The following is a 24,149-nucleotide window of genomic DNA, read 5'->3' on the forward strand; positions in this document are numbered from 1 at the left end:
TGGTGGTTATCAAAGACTCCCTTTTTTCATAATATTTTATATCCCAGCTATCAAGAATATAAGGATGACAACTGTTTATTTTAAGAGCAGTCTACTGTTATAGGTTGCTGGGGGGAGTGTTTCCTTTGACATCATCAATTAGGTCAGTAGTGTCTGGTCATGACTGTCCATTAGTGTTCCAGCATAAGTGATAAATGAAGCAGCACAGGCGGCATGAGCACTGTCTGACATTATTACACCATTAGCCGCTCTTAGAAGTTCCATTGTGAAATCCTTGGGGACGTTTATATAGTCTAAAAATACAATGAAAACAAGTAAACAGTTTATTTTTAGACTGGGAAAGATGGGTTATATTTGTCTTCCTCTGGATTTTTTTTCTTCTCCATTGGCAACTTGATTTTTAACATTATCATTATTATTTCCTCTTGCGGTGTTATTGTATATGCCCACTTCAACTGTTTCCACACAAATTATTGCCAGACATATGAAGTACATATAATATTTTAGACATCAGGTTTGTCATTTACATATTACCAAGCACAATGAAAAGAAATTCTCCACTCCCTGCAGTTTTTTATGCTTTAAATTGTCTCATGTTTTCTTAATGAAGATATCCGTGAATGCTGGGTGAAACGGTTTTACCTATCTTGGTCCAGATCGTGGAGACTTACACTATAAGTAGAGCTGCAAAAATGGAAGCAATCCACATAGCTGCCCCATAACTGCCGAGTCCCATCTTCATCACGATTATAAATTGTGCCCTACCAGACAGATCTTTGAGTGTGATTGTTTTAAGAGTACAGTAGAGTCATTGGTATCATTCATTGAATAAATAAACTGTTGCAGTGCTTAAATTTGGGGTTCTGGTTGCTCTTGGTCAGTTTTGCGTCACACCTATTTTGGCTATACTTCATTTATGCCTGTCAAAATACCACCAATTTAGACATACAGGCAGACGACGGCATCATGGTTGTTTTCACACCTGTCTGTTTTAAATCATGCAACATGTGCACTGTGCCACATAATCTACTGTCAGATTTGGAGAATAATCCCATCACATGGATTTAGAAGCACCCTTTGAAAGAAGATTTCATAGTCATGTTCAAATTCCTTATGAATAAGAAAGCATCATGTGGTAAACATGCAGCCTTGTCAGTGTAGAATGGAATTAAAAATTAATATAGATAATGCTACGTTCAGATCAATGAACAAGGCGTGGGTGAATGGTTAGATGGATGTGTGTGAAACCATTGATGGATGGAAATGAGGAATTGATAGATGTGGATAACATGGATTGGTTCATGGATGTGGCTGGTTGGATGGATCTCTCGAAATAACTTGTTGTGTTAATAATGGATGGGGATGAATGGATGTTGATGCAGGTAGATATCTGGAAATGAAAGGATAAATATTTAAAGTTTGATCCAAGAGTAAACTCAAATGAAATGTTTAGTTTCTAGTTGGTGGTTGAGTGTTTGTGTGGTGGAACTGTACGTCCTCTGAAATGACAACAGTTACTTGTTGCTTTGACTTCTCCCGCTGCCGTCTGCTCCTGGTGACTTGCTGTGGAGCAGCTCGGGTGTCCACAGTGAATCATGGGTTCAGAATGAACAGCCGCTCTGTTCCAGTCCGGGCCATTAGCATCCCCCGGCCTGGTGTGACTGTGTTTATTGTAACAGGAAATGAGGTCAGCTCCGCCACCAATGCACCTCTTCGAATCCAGCTGAGGAAACGCATCACGTGTTATGTGGTCGGGGGATGCTGTCATGGTTTTAGACATTTGAGTCCCAAAATAGGCCTTCCCGCTAATCCCTCTCTGGGCGAACACATCTCTCATCCCACCGCTGTCTGTCTTTAACCTTTTAATAAGACTTGTTTATTCTAGATTATCATAGCAATGGTGAGGTAACACAACTGCGCAGGAGGTTCTTCAATTTTTTTTATCACATAGACGACTTTTGCATCCGTTCTCACTGAATTGTTTTTCAACATTTTCTGCTGAAAGCTCCTGGGTTTTGTAGAGTCACACCATTGGGTCATGCTCTTTTTTCTTATTTTTGTTTGGCCTACAACTGCCAGTCTGTGTTAGTAGACTGCACTGCTCAGCCTGGTGTCAAAGGTGAAGCTACATGTAAACGAACATGCCTTACCGCCAGAGCTTAAATGAGTGCTGCCATGCCTTCAGAATAGTATTGATCTATTTTGTGAAGATGAAATCTCACATGATCAAAGGTATTAAAATGATCCAAAAGTGGAAAACAGATAATGCATGTTGGAGATGATTATGATGTTTATCGGCAGGTTTTTAACTGGAAAATCCCAAAAGAAACCTCCTAATGACTGAAATTTGTTGCTATTGGAACTGAACCAATGCATCTGAGGAGGCGGACTGGGTGAGGACAGCTGCAGATGGGAGAGAGATTCACTACTCATGGTGAAAAAGAAAAGTGTTTTTATTGTCGACCATTGAATAAAAGTCAAAACTCCTTGTCTGTTCCGGATCATTGAGGGGGAGGGCTCCACCACGGTCTCAAAAAATCCTGGCGGAAACCCTGGACTCAATTTCAAACTGACTTGTTCGGAGTGAAAACATGCCAATTAAGTGTGGAAGTTTGTGAGAGAAAATGTGAGTTAAGAATTTAATAGAAAGGCGTAGCAGTGGTTAGCCCTGGTAGGTCAGGGCTTCAAATCCAGCTTGAGGCAACATCGAGGTCGGCTCACAAACTGGAACACTGAAACCCTCAGAACACACCTTTTCTGGTGGTACGTCACAGACTGTTCAGGAATCAGTTTCATCATTGAGCTAAAAATGCTCCCACTCACTTATCAAACGGCTACCTGTGTGGCTATCCATTGTTGGAGAGCACCAGTGTCTTCCTGTCTAAGTTATTTACAGAACCTCAAGAGCCAGTGGAAGGACGGACCATTTGAATGTCAATGATGCATTCGATCCGTCTGTCAGCGGCATGTTTGACTTTCACTCTCTCGCGGTCTATGACAAACACAGCATTTGGTATTTACCGATGGCCAGAATTGTTATTTACGCAGACACACGCAGTCATTACGGGGAGCTGGGCGACTCAGCCTATCAATAATCTTCATGGTGAATGAGCAGCCATGCTGTGCCTGAAATAATCTAGTGTTTCCAGTCTGTTCCGCCTCTTCTGCATGGGGAATCTGCAGTAATTACGGCTAGTTTGAGAGTCTGGGTGCCCCCGGCAGCCTGGAAGTAGGTCACTGGCACAGACGAGTGAGACTGAGGCGCTCTCAGATTGTTTTCAGGGAGTGATAAATATTTTGTTTTCACAGCTAATTGTGTAATCTGTCTTCATACACAAGGGTTGAGGAGTTTGATTTCCCTTTTATTACACTCCAGGTTTCTTCAAAATATTAATCACTAGACTAAATTCCATGATTATAAATATTATATTTTGGATTTTCAATAATTTGCTGATATTTGAAGCAGACTTTAGCTCTGCCACTTTGCCAGCCATTTCTGAATCCAGTTTATATGGAGCATGGCCGTAGTGATAGTGTTGTTTTCCACAGCTCTCCTTAGATTTGTTCTAATTTTTGTTTCCACGTGGCTGCATGCATGCTGTCCATGTGAGGGCCTTCAGGGCAGTGACGCACGCACGAGCCATGTCGAGGAGCGAGAGAGATGCATGTAGACAAGACACCATTTCGGTGTAATTCCTCCTCTATATGTCGAAATCCACCATGTAAAAACAGAATACGAGGAGACAGAATGTGAAATGAACGATTCCTACATCAGAGGATTCGGGAGTGATGTAATCAAGCTCCAAATCCTCTCCCTTTTTTTTTTTTTTTTTTTTTTAACTGTTGTGCTGCAGTCTGGCTGCGTGCATTTCGCACTGCCATCCAATCAGCCGCTGAATCATTCAGACCTCGGTTCTGACATCTTCATAGCCCAGCAAACACGCAATGGAATGCGTTAAACATTCGTTGTTTATGTTCAGAACATTTGGTTTTTATTAGAGTAGATTCATTCACTCATTCGCCACTCGCCATGCAGAAGATAGGTTTGTTAGCAACAATCTATATATATATATATATATATATATATATATATATATATTTGTTTTTTGCCATGTACAATAATAGTTTGGGAATAACCTACTTACAAATATGTTGGTCTGGTTGTGTTTTTTTTGTCTTGTATTGAGCTTCATTTATCGGAGCACATGTGACCTGCATGCTTATTCTCGATGCACTGGGTAGTGTCGGTGTGTTTCCACTCCAATTACTGTCTGACCATTGGGGGAGTTCCCGGAATAACATGGCAGACAATGAATATGGAGCAGGGGTTGTGGCTCAGCTGCTGAGGGCACGGAAATTAGACTATTTGCTGTGGTTGCCTCTAAAATGAGAAACCTTGATGAATACGAGCCCAAAATAAGTATGTGGTAACTGGCTAGATAAACTTAGATGGAGGTGGTCAATAATGCCGGAGTACATTTTGCTGTGGAAAAGCATAAAATAAAAGTAAATGGATCTTTGATGACTTGAAAAAGATTGAGCTTTTCTGCTGCAAGTTGCTGGTCACCCTAACTTAGCCAACAAAAATATGATTCCATGAGCTCAAGTAAAAATAACGAATTGGAGTCTTTGTTTTGGTGATGTTAGTTCATGTTGTTTTATAGGGCTGATATGCATTTGGCATAATTCGATATTTTCCAAATGCTTGGTTGCCAATTAGATTGAAATTGTGATTGTGATTTATTAATTTCAAAATAAATATAAATAAAAATGAACAGCTTGGTTTCCCACAGCCATTTGCTGGTGATGGTGGTTGTATTTGTGTATTTATAAAGAGTATTATTCACCCTGTATAAATTTACAAAGCTCTTTATTGTAATAAAAAGGGGCCAGGTTCTGCCAGCAATATTTTGGGGCAAAATTGCATTACCACTGACTAAATGCGCAGATGCAACAGGAGAGAGACGCTATGGAAACTGGATTAAATAACCAATATCCCACTACTTTCCCTGCAGTTTTACAGCCCAGGACAACCATCGATCACATAGATAGTGTTATTCCAGTATCTACAATCCTCTAGAGCTGTACTGAGCAGAGAATGCTAACATGTTAGCACAGGGCTGCCAATTCTCTCGTAACTGATGTGAAACATTTGTCTCGCCTTTCTAGCCAGGTGACTTAATATTTATATAGTACTTATTAGATTTTTTTCAGCTTATTTCAACAAAGCTATTCTGGTGCACCCCCAATGTTTTGCCACAGATTCTATTGTGTTTAATGAGTTTAACACTTGAAAGGAATAATAATTCCTCGATAGGACACCATGAGACAGGTGTTTATGCATATTTATTGAAGCTTTATTATGTGTTTTCAGTACGACTTCTCATTAGTTTCATGTGTACTTATAGCTATACTTAAAAAAACAAAAACAACCTCACATAGCTTTGTGTTTGCTGTGATTTTAGTGCTTGTTTTAAAGCTCAGATGTTACAGACAGGCAGGTACAGACAAAGACCAAGGGAAAGAATTAGAGGAGCACTTCTATGGCCTGCGCTCGCTGGTATATAGGCTGCCGACCTAGAAACACTTACATAAGACCATTGCAATGGTTCTGTAGCTTCAATCTATACCACTGCAGCCCACCCCGCCTTAAATTTGGCTTTTTGTTTTTTACATTGACTGCGTTATATAATTTCTCGACTGACGTGTTACCGGGGACCCGGTTTATGTGAAGTGGTACAAAATGTGTGTTCTGCCTCAGGTAGCAGCAGATGCTAAATCCCACTGAGCATTTTTTAAATATTTAAATATCTCAGTGAAGCTTGTCTGGGAGTCAACACAACGTAAATGATTCAACAGCACCTCTAAGTGGTGGAAGAGCTCATCTGACGGTTGGATGACGTGAGAGACGTCACTTTGAATTGTTGGATTCTATTATTTTTTGAATCCCTGTTGTTCAAGAATTTTGTCTTTTAGTTACTAAATATTCATAAGTACAACCTCCATTATCAGGTTGACAGATGAGCAGCAGGGGATATTTTAGTCATTCCAAACGTGGTCTACTCTGAAAGTTTCAAGAACCAGCTTTGACCCTCACTCACACCGCTTGTTTCTTAATGGATTTTCAATGGTGACTCTTTTAACCCACAAAATTAAAACTATTGTTTCAAATCAAACCATAGTGTTCTAAGGCCCAACATAATAATAACGGCTCTAAGAAAATATCAACATGCTTAAATATTGTGATTGCACAATATTGTATTGATATTTTTACTGAAATATTATAAAATATCGACTGCAAAATTTAACTGAAGATCAAACTGGACTGACAATAAACTTGTTTTCATGCACATAAAATTGTACTGCATTATCTGATTCCCCCATTAAATGATGCCGGTAATTAACAAATTTTACAATGTATTGCTGAACGGACAGTAGTGCACTATATTGCAATGTATCATATCATAAATCTTTTATTTGTACTGAAATTGTCTCCGTTTGCCCACAGCTCTTCAGGGAAGTTCGAATAATGAAGATCCTGAATCATCCCAACATTGGTACGTTTACATTTCTCAAATAATCCCATATAAGGTATTCATTTATAGTTATATACTCCTCTCTCTGTTGAACTACTTATAGATATTCTAATTCTAAAATGGATTTAAATGGTATTCCTGAACCAATAAATCAAGTCGTAGTGCTTCAATATTCTTCCCACAATGGCTCTAACATTCATGCTTTGTATTCTGAGAAGCTTGCCTCATGGTTTATCAACTTCTTTTTGTGGAATTTTAAAAGCAGAGTTTACACGAATCCTTCTTGAATTTCTGAATTATTTTTCTCCCTGCAGTGAAACTATTTGAGGTGATAGAGACGGAGAAGACACTTTACTTGGTCATGGAGTACGCCAGCGGTGGTGAGTAAGACGTCTACGCAAGTATGACAGCTACTCCACTTTATCTCTCCTCCATGGAATCAAATTTAATGAGAGTCAAACACTGACAGCCCCCTATACATTCTCAACAGCAGTCGACTTTGATCTAATATTCATCACAAACTCTTGATGAATCTAGGTGAAGCGATTTTAAAATCGCATGCTGCTTCAAACAAAACTCTCTGAAAGAGCGAGCGTTATGCAGTTCATCCATGAGGCAAGGGTGATGATTGCATTTTTTTTATGTTAATTCCAGGGGAAGTATTTGACTATCTAGTTGCCCATGGCAGAATGAAGGAGAAGGAGGCGCGGGCCAAGTTCAGACAGGTGAGTCATCAAGATCTCTGCTCTGTCGTCATTCCATTAGTGGTTTGAGAAAAAAAGAAATGCATGCAGCAACATCAGGGCCTTGTCACACGCTGCAGGGGAAAGATGGAGCGTAGGTGCAACTGCCTCATCTAAAAGCACAGAGGGTCATAACCAACTTCCTCTAGCTGGAGGGGCTCTGACAGGGTTGTGGGCCCATCACAACTCTCCTAACCGTGTAACGTCCAAGGCTCGTGCTGTTGACAAAATACTGGGCCTCTTCTTGAATATAATCGTTGAGTACATTCATTTTCTGTCAAACTTATCCCACAACAGGTGAAGAAATAATGGAGCACCTAAGAATTGTAGAATAAAAAAAGTGATTGCATGAGCAAGTAGAAATAGCAGAAATAATTGTTCAGTTTACTATAGTTCAGTTGTGAATTTTATACATGTCATAATTGTGCAGCCGTAATTTTAAAAAGGATGTCAAATCAATTAATATCCTCAAACATCATACACACTAATGAAATGAACTAGTTGATGCTATGGCATAGTAAACATCTGGATTAAACATATATATATATTGAGATGTTATGTCTTAAAATAATAAAAAACTGAAAAGATCAGACTTTCAACTTTGAGGATATATCAGTCTAAAGAGTCTGTCAGGCCTGTTGCACCATGAAAAGGCCCTTAGCTTTCCTCATGGGAATGAAAAGGTCACTGTGACCGTGACACTGTATTCTTAAGGAGGAAACAGGATGTTGTGAACGTCACAGGGTGAAGTGTTTTGTATCATGGAAGGCCCTGATTTCATGTGTTTGTGACTGTGTCTTGTTCTTAGATTGTGTCGGCTGTTCAGTATTGTCACCAAAGGAGGATAGTCCACAGGGATCTAAAGGTGAGCTCCAGCCTGGGACACAGTCGGCGGTGAATTGAATCAAATATAATTCTGTGCTTTCTTCGCTTCTCGACTTCAGGCTGAGAACCTGTTGTTAGATGCTGATATGAACATCAAGATCGCAGACTTTGGCTTCAGCAACGAGTTCACAGTGGGGAGCAAGCTGGACACGTTCTGTGGTTCTCCACCGTACGCTGCTCCTGAGCTCTTTCAGGGAAAAAAGTATGATGGCCCAGAGGTGGACGTCTGGAGCCTCGGGGTCATCTTGTATACACTGGTTAGCGGCTCACTACCCTTCGACGGGCAAAACCTAAAGGTGAAGCATACGTTTTCAGTTTTTTAGTCATAGACGGAAATGCAGTCATGTATTACTAGCTGACCTTTGCGTGGCTAACATGGTAGTTGGGCAGAAGTTTATCCTTTAATGGTGAAATGACTAAATGGTCCATATTAAATACTTCTCTCTTCTGTTTATGTGCAGGAGCTGAGGGAGAGGGTCCTGCGAGGGAAGTACCGTATTCCCTTCTACATGTCCACAGACTGTGAAAACCTGCTGAAGAAACTCCTCGTCCTCAACCCTGTGAAACGAGGCAGTTTGGAGGTATTAATGTCCATCCATATCTGCCAAATATATAACACAATAGTAGAGTTTGTGGCATGTAGTACTCTATCAGGGTGTGCAATTTGGTCTTCTGACACCAAAACCAGCTTCTGTCTCTTGAGATAAGTGTGGCTTTTGCTGGTGCTTATGTTGCCCTAAAAAGGTCACAGCAGAACTATAAAATGACGTTGAACCTTTTATCATCTTTCATTAGTGTTTGTGTTCTAAATAAAACTCTTTACCTTCTGTGTTTTCCTTCCCCCATAGCTATTGATAGTCATATTCACATGTTAAATTAAAATATATTTTCTTTATTGAGTAATGACTTTATTTAACAATGTTTTACACCATTATCATGTACATCATTTGTTGGCAGAGATTCACACCTTAAAATATCATTCATTAATTATTATTTATGTACAAAATATTTTGAAAGTATTTTATATATTGAATAGCGGTAACAGTAAATTTTAAGACTCTTTCTCTTCCCTTTGTCTTCTGGCTTGAAGGCCCCTCTCAACACTGTATAATGTGGCCTCTGAGGAAATTTTATTGCTCACCACTGCCGTAGATTCGAGTACTGACCGTCCTGCTTCTGGACTCGGGGAAACCCTTCCTGTCACTCATCGCGTGATTAAAGCTGTGAAAACACAATTATCTTCTTTCTTTGTCAGCAAATCATGAGAGACCACTGGATGAATGTGGGTCACGAGGAGGAAGAGCTTAAGCCTTACATCGAGCCAGAGGCGGACTTCAGTGACTCATCGAGGATAGGTGAGCGCCTCCGTGCCCTCACCATCGTGTGTGTGTGTGTGTGTGTGTGTGTGTGTGTGTGTGTGTGTGTGTGTGTGTGTGTGTGTGTGTGTGTGTGTGTGTGTGTGTGTGTGTGTGTGTGTGTGTGTGTGTGTGTGTGTGTGTGTGTGTGTGTGTGTGTGTGTGTGTGTGTGTGTGTGTGTGTATTTAAGCTGTAATTGTTCCCCCTCAGAGCTCATGGTGACAATGGGCTTCCCCAAAGATGAGATCACCGAGTCCCTACAAGGCCAGAAGTATGACGATGTCATGGCGACGTATCTCTTGCTGGGCAGAAAAGCTCCAGAGGTCAGTGTTGACTCATCGTGACATCATCACCACGCGTGAAAGACTCGATTGAATCGTCTGTGTATTTCAGTTCGAGGGAAGTGAACCACTTACTAACAGCATCCTGGGTCAGCGGCAGCGGCCGACCAGTGACATCAACAACAGTTCCAGCATTTCCCCGGCTCATCCCAAAGTCACACGCAGCATCTCGGCCAATCAGAAACAGCGGCGCTACAGTGATCATGGTGGGGATGATGAGGGTGGTGTTGGTGGTGTCGTAGAGAAGCCAAGTAAAGTAACCCCGTCCTTCCCAGCTCTGAGAGTGCTGCTTGCTGCTCATCACGTGAGGGGAAGCTGCTCGTAGTTTGCTGATGAGCCTCTGAGCAAGGCACTTTAGTTACTCGAGTTGTGTCATGAGGAGTTGTTTCAACATCTGTGATGCTGGGCTAGTTGTAGCGGCTTCCCCTCATGCCTTGTGGGACCAGTTGTGTGGCGCCATCTGCTGGCTGGCTGCTTCCTTGCAGCTCCCTCAGGAACAGCACCTCACAGCATGAGGAGAGAACAGCTTTGCCTTGTGATGCTTCACTTCTGTTGCTTCATGTCGTATAAAACGAGTTTCCATTGAATGGCCAGATCATATAGCTTTACTGCCAGCTTGTTTTGGTGTGGAAACGTCGCTGTCAGGTGGTTGACGTTTACTTCTTTCCTCCCCAGTTGGTCCGTCTGTGCCCCCGGCAGTGTCGTACACAAGGCGCGGCCAAGCCTTAAGTGTGGAGAGTGACCACAGGGAGGAGTGGGATGGAGCCCGCCGGCTGGAGCTCAGCACTTCAAAAGGAGATGTTCCAGCGTCACCGCTGGGAGTGCAGGAGAGAAAGAAAACAACAAGCGCTGTTGGGGTGAGCAAGTGTTGGATAGAAGTTTGTGTCCGAACCCCATGTACGTTATTGCACCGCAACACATTCGGTCAAAAAAAAAAAAAAAGTGCCTCTCTATGCAAAACTCAAATGAAATATTCTCCCCATAGACAAATGGATCAATGACTCGCAGGAACACGTATGTGTGTGAACGGTCGTCCACTGACCGCTACTCGGCGATTCCCAATGGCAAAGATAGCAGGTACCTATTTTTAGCAGGGATCAGATGCAGTGTCCTCATGTTTCAGTCCCCTGATATTCAGACACAAAGCTATTGTGACAACGGCAGCAAGAGCTTAACAACTGATTTTTCAGTTGTTTCCTCTCTGCCAATAGTAGAAGTAATTTAGTCATAATGTCTGCTGCAGTTTGGTACCGGAGTATCTGTTTACAGCTGCTGAAGAAGCGTCTTCTTTAACTTTGCCCATAATTATCTACGTGTCTGTCTCTCCTTCAGTCTAACTGAGGTGTCTGGAAGCACTCCTTCGACTGCTATGAGCTCGACACGCCCACGTCACACCAAGTCCATGTCAGCGTCAGGGCATCCTTCAAAGAGCACACTGCCCCCTATAGACGACAACACGGAGCTTAAATCGAGGTATGACTGGACACACGAGAGAGAATGAGACTTGGGTGACGTCTGACTTGTTTTTTTTGCAGCTCTTCTCCAAGAGGTCCCTCCACCTCACCGTCCGCACACAGTATTAGTACCCCAGAGAAGAACCGCTTCCCCCGTGGCACCACGAGTCGCAGCACCTTTCACGGTGCTCAGCTCAGAGACCGGCGCAGTGCGACTTACAACGGACCTCCAGCTTCACCCACGCTGTCACATGATACTGGAGCTCTTGCTCAGCAGCGACGGGGCACATCTACCGGGATCATCAGCAAGATCACCTCCAAGTTTGTTCGCAGGTCAGTCCAAAAGACACAGAATGCTTTCACACGTTCAGGTAAAGTGTGGGTCACACTTAGGATTGGGGAACTCGCCTTTTACTGTCAATAGCCAGTAATTATGGTGTTAAGAGTTGACTTTTGTTGACCAATCCAGGGTAAAACATAGTCACATTTAACAAGATTTATGTGGTATAATTGCTGTCTAATATGCTGCTAATATACATAGGAATAAGTAGTATCTATATGATTCCATATGTCCCTTAATCTTAAGTGTAGACAAAGGTTTGTATCTAAAACAGGAATCTGTCCTTTACTTTTCTTTACGTTTTTATTTTATTAAAATCTCTCCTCTTTATTTTTTAAATAAATACCACCAAATATTGTGTAGTTCAGTGGATACAAATGAATGAATGAGAGACGTTCTCTGCGTGTGTGTGGAAGTCACCACTGCTGCTCCTTCACGCAGTCATCACCTCTGTGTCTGACCTTCACGCTGGCCCACTCGGCTCACAACTCTTTCTCCTTCTCTCCTGCTTAGAGCTCTGTCTTTCAGGTCCACACGGAGGTAGGAGAATTCTAAGACAAAAAAAAAAAAAAAATGAAAAAAGCTTGCAGCACCCGTCCTCCTACTGTACCTGCCCCACCACACCTGACCCACTGACATCTCTGTCATTACCGTGTACTTCCTCCCCGTGTGTCGTCACTCGCCTGGAGACCAAATCTCACCAGCTTTACTTAACCTCCAAATTTGCCTCACTACTTCCGACTCCCCCGGCTGGTCTAGTTGTGTATCGATGACCACATTACCAAGACGCCCACTTACACCTGGCATGAAAGTGTGACCCGATAATGGCATGATGGTATCAGACCGCATCCGTCCAGTCCTGGACATCAGCTCCTTTCACCTCTGAGGCATCTGATCACAATCCTGCTTCCTTTCTTTCAATTGCCTAAACTGACAGCATTGATCATTGTGGGCGACACGGTGCCGCCGGGGATTATGGGCCCTGTTCCAGCATGCCTCAGTTTTTGAGCTGTGCAGCCCAATGTTTTTGTCAATGTGTTAATATGTCATGTTTTGTAATTATACAGCGAAAGCCATAAATAAATCGATAATAAATCTCGAGCTACCTTCAGAAATGTGAGCTAAATGGCGAGAATTTTAGCTGATGACAATGTTAATGTTCCCACTAACACACCCTGCTGATAAAAGAACTTTTCCTGAGCTTTTATTCCTTCTTTTTTGACGGCCTAACTTTCGAGACGTCCAGCTGTCTCAGCCTCTACTCGCTGTCTATAAGTTTATTACTGAGTGTCTTATGATTTTGTCATTGTCATGATTATATTAGCGGCCTGTCAGCGGGCCCCTAGAATCCTCCTTATTCCCCCCTACTCGGTAGCAAATGTGCTATTATCACTCTTGCATTTTTAGATTTAAAGTACTGGGTGAAACAATAGTTGCTGCTGAAGCCTATGTTTCTTCCACTAACTGCTGTGTGGATTTCTGTTCACACAATGAAAACACACCGTTCTGGCCTCCGTTAGTTGCAGAAAATTTCAGCTGAATCAAATTTTTATTTTATAAATTTTTATCATGATAGTAAAAGGCATAGTGCTGCCATTTCTGGCAGCTGTTCTCATTTAACAAGCTACGTGCGTATTCTTTACAAGCCTGGTTGTGTTGTTGAGGGCAGATTTTACCCTGAAAAGTCAGAGACCCCGGCTGAAAGCCTGATTGTAAACAGCCCTGTGGAGTCCTGCGGAAAACAAGCGTCATATGGTGGAACACACCTGTACACAGTCATGTCTTGGCGAGTGAAAACTGGTGAAAATAGCTTGTTTATAATAGCTTTTTAGCGCCCTTCCCCTCTGTCACTTTGTGCACGTATCATGTAGTCGGAAATCAGACATCTCCTTAAATGCCAGGTGCAAAGGGGGTCACACAGTGTTCTCTGATCCTTGATACTTGAAAGTGTGGATTCTTTCCTGGCATGATGCCTGCTCCCCGTCTCTGTCTGAGGTGTGGCTGGCCTCAGCAGCTCATAACAGTCTATTCCTGGTTCCTTTCAGGGTTCCTAGTGAGGGCGAGGCCAGTGCCAGGACAGAAACCCCCAGGTGAGATTTTCCTCTGGTGGATTTCACTGTAACCGACTTCTTCCTCCCTCACCGCCTCTCTCCTCCTCCTCCCTCCGTCCACCTTCTGTTCGCAGGAGCGCCTCCGGAGACACCAAGGACGACGGGGGTCGGGACTCCAAGCCTCGCTCGCTGCGCTTCACCTGGAGCATGAAAACCACTTCGTCGATGGAGCCCGCCGAGATGATGAGGGAGATCCGGAAGGTCCTGGACGCCAACAGCTGCGACTACGAGCAGCGCGAACGCTTCCTCCTTTTCTGCGTCCACGGCGACGCTCGCCAGGACAATCTGGTTCAGTGGGAGATGGAGGTGTGCAAGCTGCCGCGGCTCTCTCTCAACGGCGTGCGCTTCAAGAGAATATCAGGCACGTCCATCGCCTTTAAGAACATCGCCTGCAAAATCGCCAACGAGCTCAAGCTGTGACAGCGGACCGAGCCTCTGCCGAGCCCCGGCTTCTTCTCATCACTGGATTCGTGTCGACACACTTCAGCACTGAAGGTCCTCACCTCGCAGAATCAGGGCGGCCTCGGCTGGTCACGTGCAATACCAGCCACGAATGTACTGTACAGGGTAGTGGATCGGAGAGACATCGCAAGAGAGCGAACAAGAACAGCTTTTTATTTCCTCCTGCTGCCATCCAGCCGTCTGTCCCATCAGCCGCTGCTCTTCGTCCTAGGATGCCTCCATGTAACAGTGCAGTATGCAAATGAAGATGACCATCCTGCAATAATGTTTCCAATCTTTTTTTTTTTAAAGATCTACTATCCTCGCAGACTAACCATTAAAGTTACTGAACGCTAAAATAGCCGCTTTCCCACCTGTGTTAAGTCAGTATATAGATCAGGCTGGAGCTCGTACTAAAACTATGTAAAAAGAGAATTGTACTGTATGCATAACATCTGCAGGTACTGTATTGTATATTGATTTTGGGTTCTGTACAGAATTTAATTGTCGATACTGTTGTTTTTTTTTTCTTCCATTGGATTTCATTTGTTTTCCTGATATGATTGATGTCTCTTCGAGCGTTCTCCTTTACAGTCTGGTTTTATTGGACAAGAGCCACCGTAAGGAAATAGTGTTTTCAATTTTATTTAAAGAGCACTAAATTATTTTGTGGAATATTAAGGGATGTGTTCCCTCGCCTTTTTTTATGTTAAATATTATTTGCCTAAGGAAAGAAACACTATGTTGCACCACATAGACTTGAGTAGTACCTTCAGTTAAAACTGAAAACGTGTTCACTTTATTTTCTCTCGGCAGCAGGGAGGCGAGTCTTTTCGGAGGACCTGCTGTAATTGCACAAGTTTTCCAGAGTGATGTGTCCGAACATGAGAGCGCGCACCTTCTTTCGTGTTCGTTTTGGTCCTCGAGGCGGGCTTTGGCTTCTCGAGCGGAGGACAGGAAATGTGAAGATGCATGAAAGAAGCAGTTTGTCTCCTCTTCCGAAACGTCATCCTGCCATCGTGTGATTGTGCAGGTATTTGTGTATCTCCTGATTTGTCTTTCTGATTTTTTTAATTCAGCGAATTTTATTGTATTTATTCCATTACATTGTAATGTGCTGCTTTGTAGAATTGAGGCGTGCACTTTGTTGGAGAAAATAAAAGGATTTTATTTGTTTGTATTTATGTTATTCTTTATGATCACAGCGTCACATGACGCCCAACTTTTTATTATGTACTGGTGTTTTGTTTCCTATGAAATAATCATGGAGTGAAGGTTGGAATATAGGTTGGTTCTGCTTTTGAATGTGAAGAGGAAGAGGCAGTCAAATAACAAGAACCAGACGTCAACGGTCAGCCGTTGTTTTTTTCCAATATAGGTCGGTCAACTAATGTGAGAGGAGGTAATATGACAGTGAGGCCGGTTCATAAAAATGCAATTTACTCGGAAAAAGCATGAATCAAAATTTGTTGAAGGTATATCAGAACAAACAAACAACTATAGAAGAGGAATTATAAGGACAGAAAGTGTATTCACAGAAGGGTAAGAAATAACTGGTGTTATTTTTAAGACAGCAACAGCTCCAAGTAGCTTAACGCCCACTCTTGCGAAGGGTTTCATTCTCAAATTTCTAAGTTCAAGCTCCGTTGTCTGGCTCGCTTGTGGCATTTTGAATGATCCCAAAAGGCTCTTATGTAACGTTTCTTGAAGACCAGCAAACATGTCACCGGAGGTGTGAAGCATCTCGTCTCCCCCCAAGATGTCAGTGAACCTGCTGAGCCTCTTCATCTTCAACGCTCTTAATACCCTCCCCCTTAAAATCTATCTTCCTACTCCAGAGGAGGGCAGCATGGATTAAGACCAGATAAGAGACAGACTTACACACATATTCACCTCTATTCAGCACTACAATAGTTAAGACATTGGTGGTGGTGGTGTCTGCTACTCAATCACAAACTCTGCCCACATGCTTCAAAGAACTTGGAAGTGATTCCTTACTTCACGCGAAGAGACAACAGATAAACAAGACTTTCTGTTGAATGATGGAAGCCTTTATTTACTCTAAATAGCTCAGAATTAGTCATTTGATCATGATGATACATTGCTGATGAAATCTCATTAGTCCAAACACATTTCAGGTTCACGTCCCGTACGTAGAAATCTCATTGAAACACACAGGGAAAAAAGTCATGGATGCAGACGTACGTGAGAAGTGAGGCGTGTGACAAATTGTAAATCTCAATCTCCAGAAGAAACATCATCGCTGCTGTCGTCCCACCGAGACTTAGAAAACCTTCACTCACGAGTGCAAGTGCAAAGACCGAAAATGTAAACATTTCATTTTTGGCAGAGTTGTTTAAAAAGTGAGTTCAATTCCGTAGAGAAATATATGAGACTACAAATGTATAAACAAGGCCGTGGATGATGGAACACAACAACAAGAGGCCCCTCCACTGGATGAAGATGGAGGAGGGGCATCTGCGATGAAGTGATGATGTCATGCATTCATGTCTATCCTAACTTGAGATGCATGCTTTGAACTCCACATGCATCTCATCTGGATGTTTCTATCATGTTTATCATGCACTGGCTTTGAAAAATAAGAGCAACGCTCCTCTCCCTCTAGTTAGGGTGATAATCTCTCGCCGTTGAACCTGCAACAACCAGTCAGTTGCTCAGATCGATGACCAAGTGCTCGTAAATCTGAGTTTTCCCTTTGAAGCTGGACGCCAGAAGGAACTGCCGGTTGTCGATGGAGACCGGTGAGAAAGCTCTGGGCGCTTGGATGTTCAGCTCCTGGAAGTGGACGAACTCTCCCTTCTTGGCGTCCCAGTGGTACACCTGGGTGAAGGAGTAGTCGCTGCCCAGGATGGCGTACTGCCAGCCACCCATAGAGAAGGGCTGGAAGACCATGGAGCCTCTGGAGGGCATTGTCTGCAGCTCTCTGAAGAGCGCTCCATCCCACTTCATCACTTTGGAGTCGCCGATGAAGCGTGTCAGGCAGATGAAGAGCTCAGACTTGACCTGGAAATGCTTGACAGCGTAGACGTCCTCCATCTCCGGGATGTCTGTGCGTCTGTCGAACAGCTTGGTGGTCTTGTTCCACTGGTAGATGACGGGCCTTTGAGAGCTGCTGGACAGGATCAGGTGAGGTTTGGTGGAGATCTCCATGTACTCCACGTCTGTGTCGCGGTACCACGGGTGTAGCGACTGGTGAGAGTAGAAGCCGTTTCCGTTCCACTTGTAGATGGTGGTCGATCCGGCCTTGGAGCTGTCGGCGATGACGAAGAAGGACTCGCCGTCGATGCGGAAAGTCTCCACATCATTGGGTTTGCGGATTTTCAGGATGTCGATGCCTTGGAGCTTAATGAACTTGTTGGCGGACGTGTCCCGCTTGTAAATATGGGACCCGCCGAAGAGCTGAGCCACAATGATGAAGAGCTGGTTGTCGATCACCAGCGGCTTGCAGATCACCGTAGATGTGCCTGGGTGAGAGAAGAATTCTAGATTTAAATAAAAGAATCCAAATATCGGCAGAGAGTTATTGGCAAAGTTGAATTAAAGAGAACATGTCACTTGATATCACCAGTTTCATTGCACTCTGTTTTATGCAAGCTCACTGATATTTAAAATATTTTCCAAAATCTTTAGGACACCATTATTTTATTATTAATTTTTATTTGCTTAATTTGATTTATTAATTCATTTCTACCTATTTTCCGGATTTTGTCATGTAAGTGTGGGAGAACTGCAACAGTGTTTTGTAAGTTAAATCTAACATCTAAGTTTTGTTATATATTATGTTAATATTTGTTATGTATGCAACTTATAGTTGGATTGAATTAAAACTGAAATACATCATTAATGCATTTTTAATAAATAATTTTACTTGTCTAAATGTAAAATGATCACCGTTCTCTTCAGAGAGACGAGGAGAAACTTCAGTGCTCGTGTGACTGACATGTACAAAACAACACGCTCTGCTGATAGGATGGATTTAGAACCTCACGTCTTCAGGTATGGCGTCGATTTATTCCTTGTTTTGGGAATTAATTTTTGCCAGTGTTGAAATTTTGTCCTTTTTATTTCACTTCACTCTTTTGTTTTGTCATCCATTGTTTTTCCTCGATCTTTTTACATGCTGATATCGCTCTTCATACAACATGTTCACCAACTCTCCTCTCCTGACGTTTCCCTGTTTCCTGCTGACCGTTTCTTCAGACGAAAAAAAAAAAAACCCTCTTAACTTACTGTCAATATCATCAAAGTTCCTGAAGACCATCTCCACGTGGTCCCACTCCAGAAAACTACATTTCCCGATGAAGGGCTGTGCGAAGACGACGTACTGGTCGTTCCCAAAAGTAAAAGCCTCAACAGATATGGACTCGAACTTCAGGGACTGATAGGAGGCAAACTCTGGAAGAGGAGGAAAACAACAGTGTACTTTCAGTGTACGTACCAACAACCCCAACAAAGGCGTTTGATAGAGGAGTTAACAGCATTGTACGCAGGGTGCACTTTATAACAACCAGCAGTAGAAACATCAGCACGTACATGCAGTGAGTGAGTGAGTTCTTGCGGGATATTTTTTCATGCAAGTGTGACTGTGTGCAGTTGTTTGTCTGCGTGTGCATTGATAGGCTGGCGACCTGTTCCGGGTTCATAGGCGACCGCCATAAAAGAATTAGCAGAATAAAATGAATCAATTTTCATATGATCATATAATGATCATAATTGTGAGGTTATGGTGGCTTTTATGTTGCTGTGGTGGTGCGCCGTGATTGTTTACATATAGCGTAAACCCTGAGTCCTAAAGACAACATGGGTTTCTCACTGCACCGCTGTGTAGTACACAGCCAGTGCAGACATGTTTACCAGACCTGTGGTGATGCAGTCGAAGGATTGCGGCACCAAGTCGTTGATTTTCTTATCCAACTGCGAGTTTGGTCCTTTACAGTGGATCTGATCCACGGTGGCGTTGGTGCTGTAGATCCACTCCACCAACCACTTCAGCTTGCAGTCACACGTGAACTGGTTCCCTCTTAAATCTCTAAAAAAAAAGGGAATAATAATGGTGTTATTTTTCATATCCTGTGCTCATATTTGTCACAACCAGGCGCTCGGTGTGACTGGAACGCTCCTCACATGTAATTTTAATGGTGTTCCACGCGCCAGCAGGCCGCACACTGAATACTGAGGTTAGCTCTCTATAAATAGGCAGGTGCACATTGTTCTCATTACATAGAGTAAGAGAGTCTTTTTATATAATGTAACACATACTTACACTTTTGTCAGCGCATCCAGCCCTCTGAACAAGTCTTTGGGCAGTGACTCAAGATTATTGTAGGCCAGACTCCTGAAAAATATAAAGGACAGATGGACTGTGATCATTTCTCTCTGAAATCCTTCAAGAGTGTTGCGGTCCACTCTACAGTACAGTCCCGATTGCTGTGAAATGCTTGTGTACAACTTGCAAGAAGGAAAGCAGGAACATTGCTGGTCTGACTATTTTTAGAGTTGCCCTTTCAGCAACTTTATGGCTTTGTCTGCAACAAATACTTTGACTGTTCTGCCGATCATATTACAGGCTTCCTAGAGGTCGCCACTGACAGACAGACAACCGAGCAGGTTACAGCCAAATTCACTTGGCTGCTCCGGCCCTTTTAATAATGGCCATCTGATGCCAGCTACAACTGGTTTTGGCCAACGATTAAGAATAATACACAGCTATAAATATGATAATGATGAAAGCTATTGACCAAAGGGGAGCAATTACATTTGCTGTTGGAGCTGCTGAGCCAGAAGACAGATGGAACAAATAAAAATATGTCTTAATATGATGCTTGGACTGAATAGAAAAATGTCTTTTTTCCCCCAATGATATTAACTGTTACATGTTCTTTGCAATTGCAAATGTTGAATAAAAGCAAGACTTGTTAACGGAACATAATTTAACTCAACATTAAATACAAATGTAGTAAGCTAGAAAACTCAGCCCTAAAATAATAAATAAAGCTGTCATGATCATGATATATGTCTAACCTTGTCGCCTGTGCAAATACTAATGTGTTTATGGCTGAAAATAGAGTATAACACCTTACGGTTTGTTCAAAATGTTGTGTATTAATATACAGTGAACTAAAGAATGTTGTAGCTTGACTAGCTTGTAGTGCTATTGTTGGTGTCTATTGAGTACAAGAGGGATGGCATATATATATATATATATATATATATATATATATATATATATATATATATATATATTTATATATATATATTTTTTTTTGATACATCTCTCTCTCTCTCTCTCTCTCTCTCTCTCTCTCTCTATATATATATATATATATATATATATATATATATATATATATATATATATATATTTATATATATATATATTTTTTTTGATACATCTCTCTCTCTCTCTCTCTCTCTCTATATATATATATATATATATATATATATATATATATATATATACATACATACAATCCTCTCTTGTCTGCTATGTTGGGGTTTAGTACTGATGGAGAAACCTCTGGTATAATATAACAATACATAAAACTAAGTATAGTGTGTATAGCTTTTATCCGTTTAAGGATGAATGATTCTGAAAAAGCTCTCATCTGAATACTCACAGGTGCACTAACGTCTTCAGGCCGCGGAACGCAAACGGTGATATGGACCTGATCTGGTTGTTCTCGATGAATCTGTCAGAGAAGTGAAGTGAGCATACGGGGACAGTGTTTCCCTTCAAGAAAGGTGTCCTCTTTACTCACAGATACTCCAGGTGAGGGAGTCCCATGAATGCATCTTCATTGATAGAATCCAGGTTATTTGCTGTGAAGAGGCTGGAGAGGAAAATCGGTAAGAGCTTCCATCACTGACCCAAATTCATCAGTGGCTCTTTGTTAGATGTGAAAGTCACTGGCACTGGTGCAGGAGGGGGTCACCATCGCACCAGCAGACAATGGGTTAAAAATGTGGCGCCACTGGGCTGTTAGCAACTGACCTTCAATAAGATCTGCCATAAAATAACTTTCACTTTTAAATAAGTTTGGACAGAAGGCAAGTTCAAGTTCCAAATATGGATAAAGAGGACCTTTTTTTTTTTGCATGTTATCACCACACATTAAATATATATGAAATCATTTACAAGCAAACTATAATCAAAATCACGTTTTTACAAGAATTGTTGACAAAATTTGGATTGAAATACGGTGGTGATGACATGGTTAAATAAACAATAATTTACTTGTTTTGTTTTTTTAATCAACGAGTTTCAAGTTAATTCCTTTTCTTTTGAAAATCTAGGCTGAATTTATCAATCGTACTTTGGAAATATGCTCATTGAGTGACACATTAAAAAAAAAAAAATCTGGAGAATGGCATAATAACGTGTTTCTCTACAATCCTTAATATTATAATAATTTGAACGATTAATTTAAGAAGAGTATCCAAAAAAATAAAATAAAATAAAATAACTAAAAGCCTCTTCACCTCAATAAATGTAGGAGTAATTTACATGTAAAATATGAATGATAAAAACAGAAACACCAAGCTGCATTCATGGGGGATTTCTTCATGTATAAAAAGCGATATTAATGTCAATAAGAATATCCCTAGTGTCTTATAAAGGCGTGTATTTGTGAACTCATTCCAGACGAGGCTCCCCCCTCCTCCTCCTCCTCCTCCTCGGTGTTGAGATGAAAACATGGCGTTGCAGGACAACAAAAGACTGGCTCTTACAGGAGGTGCAGGGCAGGAGTGTGGATGAAACTCTCCTTGGGGATCTCGGTGAATTCAGACTTGACGAAAGAGCTGGCGGGGAAATGAGAGCAGTCGTCACCGACGGTGCGGGAAAGCGACCTTTGCGCGAACATACTCACAGCGAGATGACATCGGGTGGGAAGGAGCGGGGGATGAGCCCCGCTTCGCACAGCGCGTTATCTTTGGTGCAAGTACACGAGGAGGGACAGCGCGGCTGCCTCGGCTTCTTCCCTTCCACTGCCACCGCGGCCAGCACCAACAAGCCGATCCACAGCGAGAGCTTGGGCATCTTGCGCGTGTAATCCATCTCCTACGAAGCGTCAACATGAACCGGGGTCCGCGCTGATTTCCCCACCGAGGCCGCGCGCTCGTTTATCCCCGCGGAAAGTGCGCCACCTCGGGCGCCGCACCGGAGCAGCGCGTACAGCGTCCACAGAGAAGCGGAGGAAGTGCGATCCGCGCCGAGATGTTCAGCCGAGGATGCGCTGGAGAGCGGTGACAGGCGGAGTGAGGGCAGGTGGGGAGCCCAGCGGGAGCATCTCCATCCGAAACCACGCCTATGCTCTCAGCTGAAAACCCTCTCTCCCCTGAAGAAGGAGGCTTCCTCCCGTGGATCAGCTGGAGACGCTCGCTCTCAGGCGCAGACTCTCTCCCCGAACCCAACCTAACACCCTGCAACACCACCAGTCCCGGCAGTTACATAATGCCTTTTCTGCTTTCTGTTGCCATGGAGACTGGTCCATGTAGAAATGAGTGAGGGGGAGTGGGGATGCCCTCCTGTCACACTGACAGCTGGCCCGCCCGCCCCCCTCCACCACTTCACCTCATCCCCAAACAAAGAGCCGCTCACACATATCAGGTTTTTATCAGGTTTCCTTTTGAAAAAAAGCACCCTTCAATATCATGTCCCAGTCAGCATACGGCGATCAAACACACTGAATCAGTTCAGGGGCCACATTACTGTGTCACTGTTCTGAGGGACAGTCGAGCCAAAAGACGGCAGGACAAAAGAAAATGAGTTCCTCCTACAGTTTGCTGCTAAAATCTTATAAAACAAGGAGTAAACGTGATATGGCATGTGCTTCAAATATGTTTTTGCTTTCATTTCATATACATTTTATTTAGAGATTTTCTGTATTCATTGTTATACTATGCTATTTTTAAATGACATTTTTTCCCCTATTATTTTAATACTACTACTACTAATAACAATAATAATTTAATTTCAACTTAAAAAAACAATTGCACTGAATGATGAAATAAGTATGATGTCATTGTGTTTTGCTGTTATCACCTCACATGCAGGCAGAGGGCCCCATGTGGGTTTGCACTTTGCCCACATCTATACTAAATGATAATTTTACGTGAATTCCCCTTAGTATTGACCAAGACTCTAAAGCAGAACAATTTTATTTGACAAGCATGAGTGTCGTACTAAGCCAAGTAATTCATCATCATCTGGTAATGGAACTCACAACCTATCAAAGCCATGACTGCACTATATAGAATTAAAAAAGATCCGCTGTTTTTTCCCCTCTTTTTTAAAACTCATAAAACTGAGGTTTTTCTTCACATTTATACCCTTTTTTCCTTTCGGAATTGCATTCTTTTAATGAGTGAGTGAGTCATTTCACCAGTATTTTTTGTCTCTCACAGTAATTCAATAAAATAGATGGATAGATATAAGTAGATATTGGAGAGAATATCTTGTAAAAAAAAAAAAAAGAGGCCTTTTTAAATCATATTTACATTGACCACTTATGAAGAACTCATTGTTTCTGATTTACGTTCAGAATTGTTAAATAAAATGGAAGAATATACATCAAATAATATGTTTTGACCAAATAATGCATATAATGTCACACGTTTCCCTATTTTGTAATACTGAAGTCACAAAATACAAGTTTCATGTCAGACTTTTGTTCTGTTGTAAATTGCCCATCCTGCTAATTGAACTGATGCATATCCCGTTGACAGTGTCTGTAATGGACCTGTCAACAGAGCACAGCCAGTGTAGCTCATTTGTGGTCAGCTCTTTCTGAAGAACAGCTTTCCCCAGAATTCCCCCGACTATTTAGAGACAGGAGAAAACAGAGAGAAACACATGTCATTTGCAATAAGCAGCTTCTTGAGAGAAGGAGAACACTGGATTTGATTGTGTTTGATAAATGG

The 24,149-nt window shown here is 42.2% G+C and overlaps 2 protein-coding genes across 6 annotated transcripts in view; one reads left to right on the plus strand and one right to left on the minus strand.

Annotated features, from left to right (window-relative positions):
• The window catches only part of mark1 (MAP/microtubule affinity-regulating kinase 1), a 30,793-nt gene extending 15,406 nt beyond the window's left edge, over nt 1-15,387 (plus strand). The window contains exons 4-19 of one of the 5 annotated variants that reach the window (XM_053874776.1): nt 6,509-6,557; nt 6,851-6,916; nt 7,191-7,261; nt 8,088-8,144; nt 8,224-8,460; nt 8,626-8,745; nt 9,420-9,519; nt 9,731-9,843; nt 9,914-10,112; nt 10,537-10,718; nt 10,847-10,938; nt 11,194-11,334; nt 11,397-11,648; nt 12,169-12,195; nt 13,701-13,745; nt 13,841-15,387. In XM_053874776.1, the coding sequence (XP_053730751.1) occupies nt 6,509-6,557; nt 6,851-6,916; nt 7,191-7,261; nt 8,088-8,144; nt 8,224-8,460; nt 8,626-8,745; nt 9,420-9,519; nt 9,731-9,843; nt 9,914-10,112; nt 10,537-10,718; nt 10,847-10,938; nt 11,194-11,334; nt 11,397-11,648; nt 12,169-12,195; nt 13,701-13,745; nt 13,841-14,186 (2,097 nt within the window). In that variant the 3' untranslated portion in view covers nt 14,187-15,387. Of the gene's footprint in view, nt 1-6,508; nt 6,558-6,850; nt 6,917-7,190; nt 7,262-8,087; nt 8,145-8,223; nt 8,461-8,625; nt 8,746-9,419; nt 9,520-9,730; nt 9,844-9,913; nt 10,113-10,536; nt 10,719-10,846; nt 10,939-11,193; nt 11,335-11,396; nt 11,649-12,168; nt 12,196-13,700; nt 13,746-13,840 lie in introns of those variants that run through there. The other 4 variants (XM_053874778.1, XM_053874777.1, XM_053874779.1 and 1 more) reach the window with 4 other exon arrangements.
• Nucleotides 15,388-16,246: 859 nt separating this feature from the next.
• Nucleotides 16,247-22,729, minus strand: LOC128764495 (leucine-rich glioma-inactivated protein 1-like). Its single transcript, XM_053874243.1, has 8 exons — nt 22,097-22,729; nt 21,957-22,028; nt 20,987-21,058; nt 20,846-20,917; nt 19,492-19,563; nt 19,088-19,257; nt 18,459-18,623; nt 16,247-17,692 (listed from the first exon to the last, which is right to left on the minus strand). The coding sequence occupies exons 1-8, from the start codon at nt 22,282-22,284 to the stop codon at nt 16,875-16,877; spliced, it is 1,629 nt and encodes a 542-aa protein (XP_053730218.1). The 5' UTR covers nt 22,285-22,729; the 3' UTR covers nt 16,247-16,874.
• Nucleotides 22,730-24,149: the final 1,420 nt, after the last annotated feature.

Source organism: Synchiropus splendidus, chromosome 9 (assembly GCF_027744825.2).
Source record: "Synchiropus splendidus isolate RoL2022-P1 chromosome 9, RoL_Sspl_1.0, whole genome shotgun sequence".
Classification (NCBI taxonomy): domain Eukaryota; kingdom Metazoa; phylum Chordata; class Actinopteri; order Syngnathiformes; family Callionymidae; genus Synchiropus; species Synchiropus splendidus.

Bases quoted from the DNA above. Each gene is read 5' to 3' on its own strand.
- LOC128764495 (XM_053874243.1), bottom strand. From the start codon at position 22,284: ATGGATTACACGCGCAAGATGCCCAAGCTCTCGCTGTGGATCGGCTTG. The intron at 21,059-21,956 runs GTAAGAGCCAGT...TTTCCTCTCCAG, and splicing joins ACTCCTGCCCTGCACCTCCT to CCTCTTCACAGCAAATAACC. The intron at 19,564-20,845 runs GTGAGTATTCAG...TATATTTTTCAG, and splicing joins CTGAAGACGTTAGTGCACCT to GAGTCTGGCCTACAATAATC.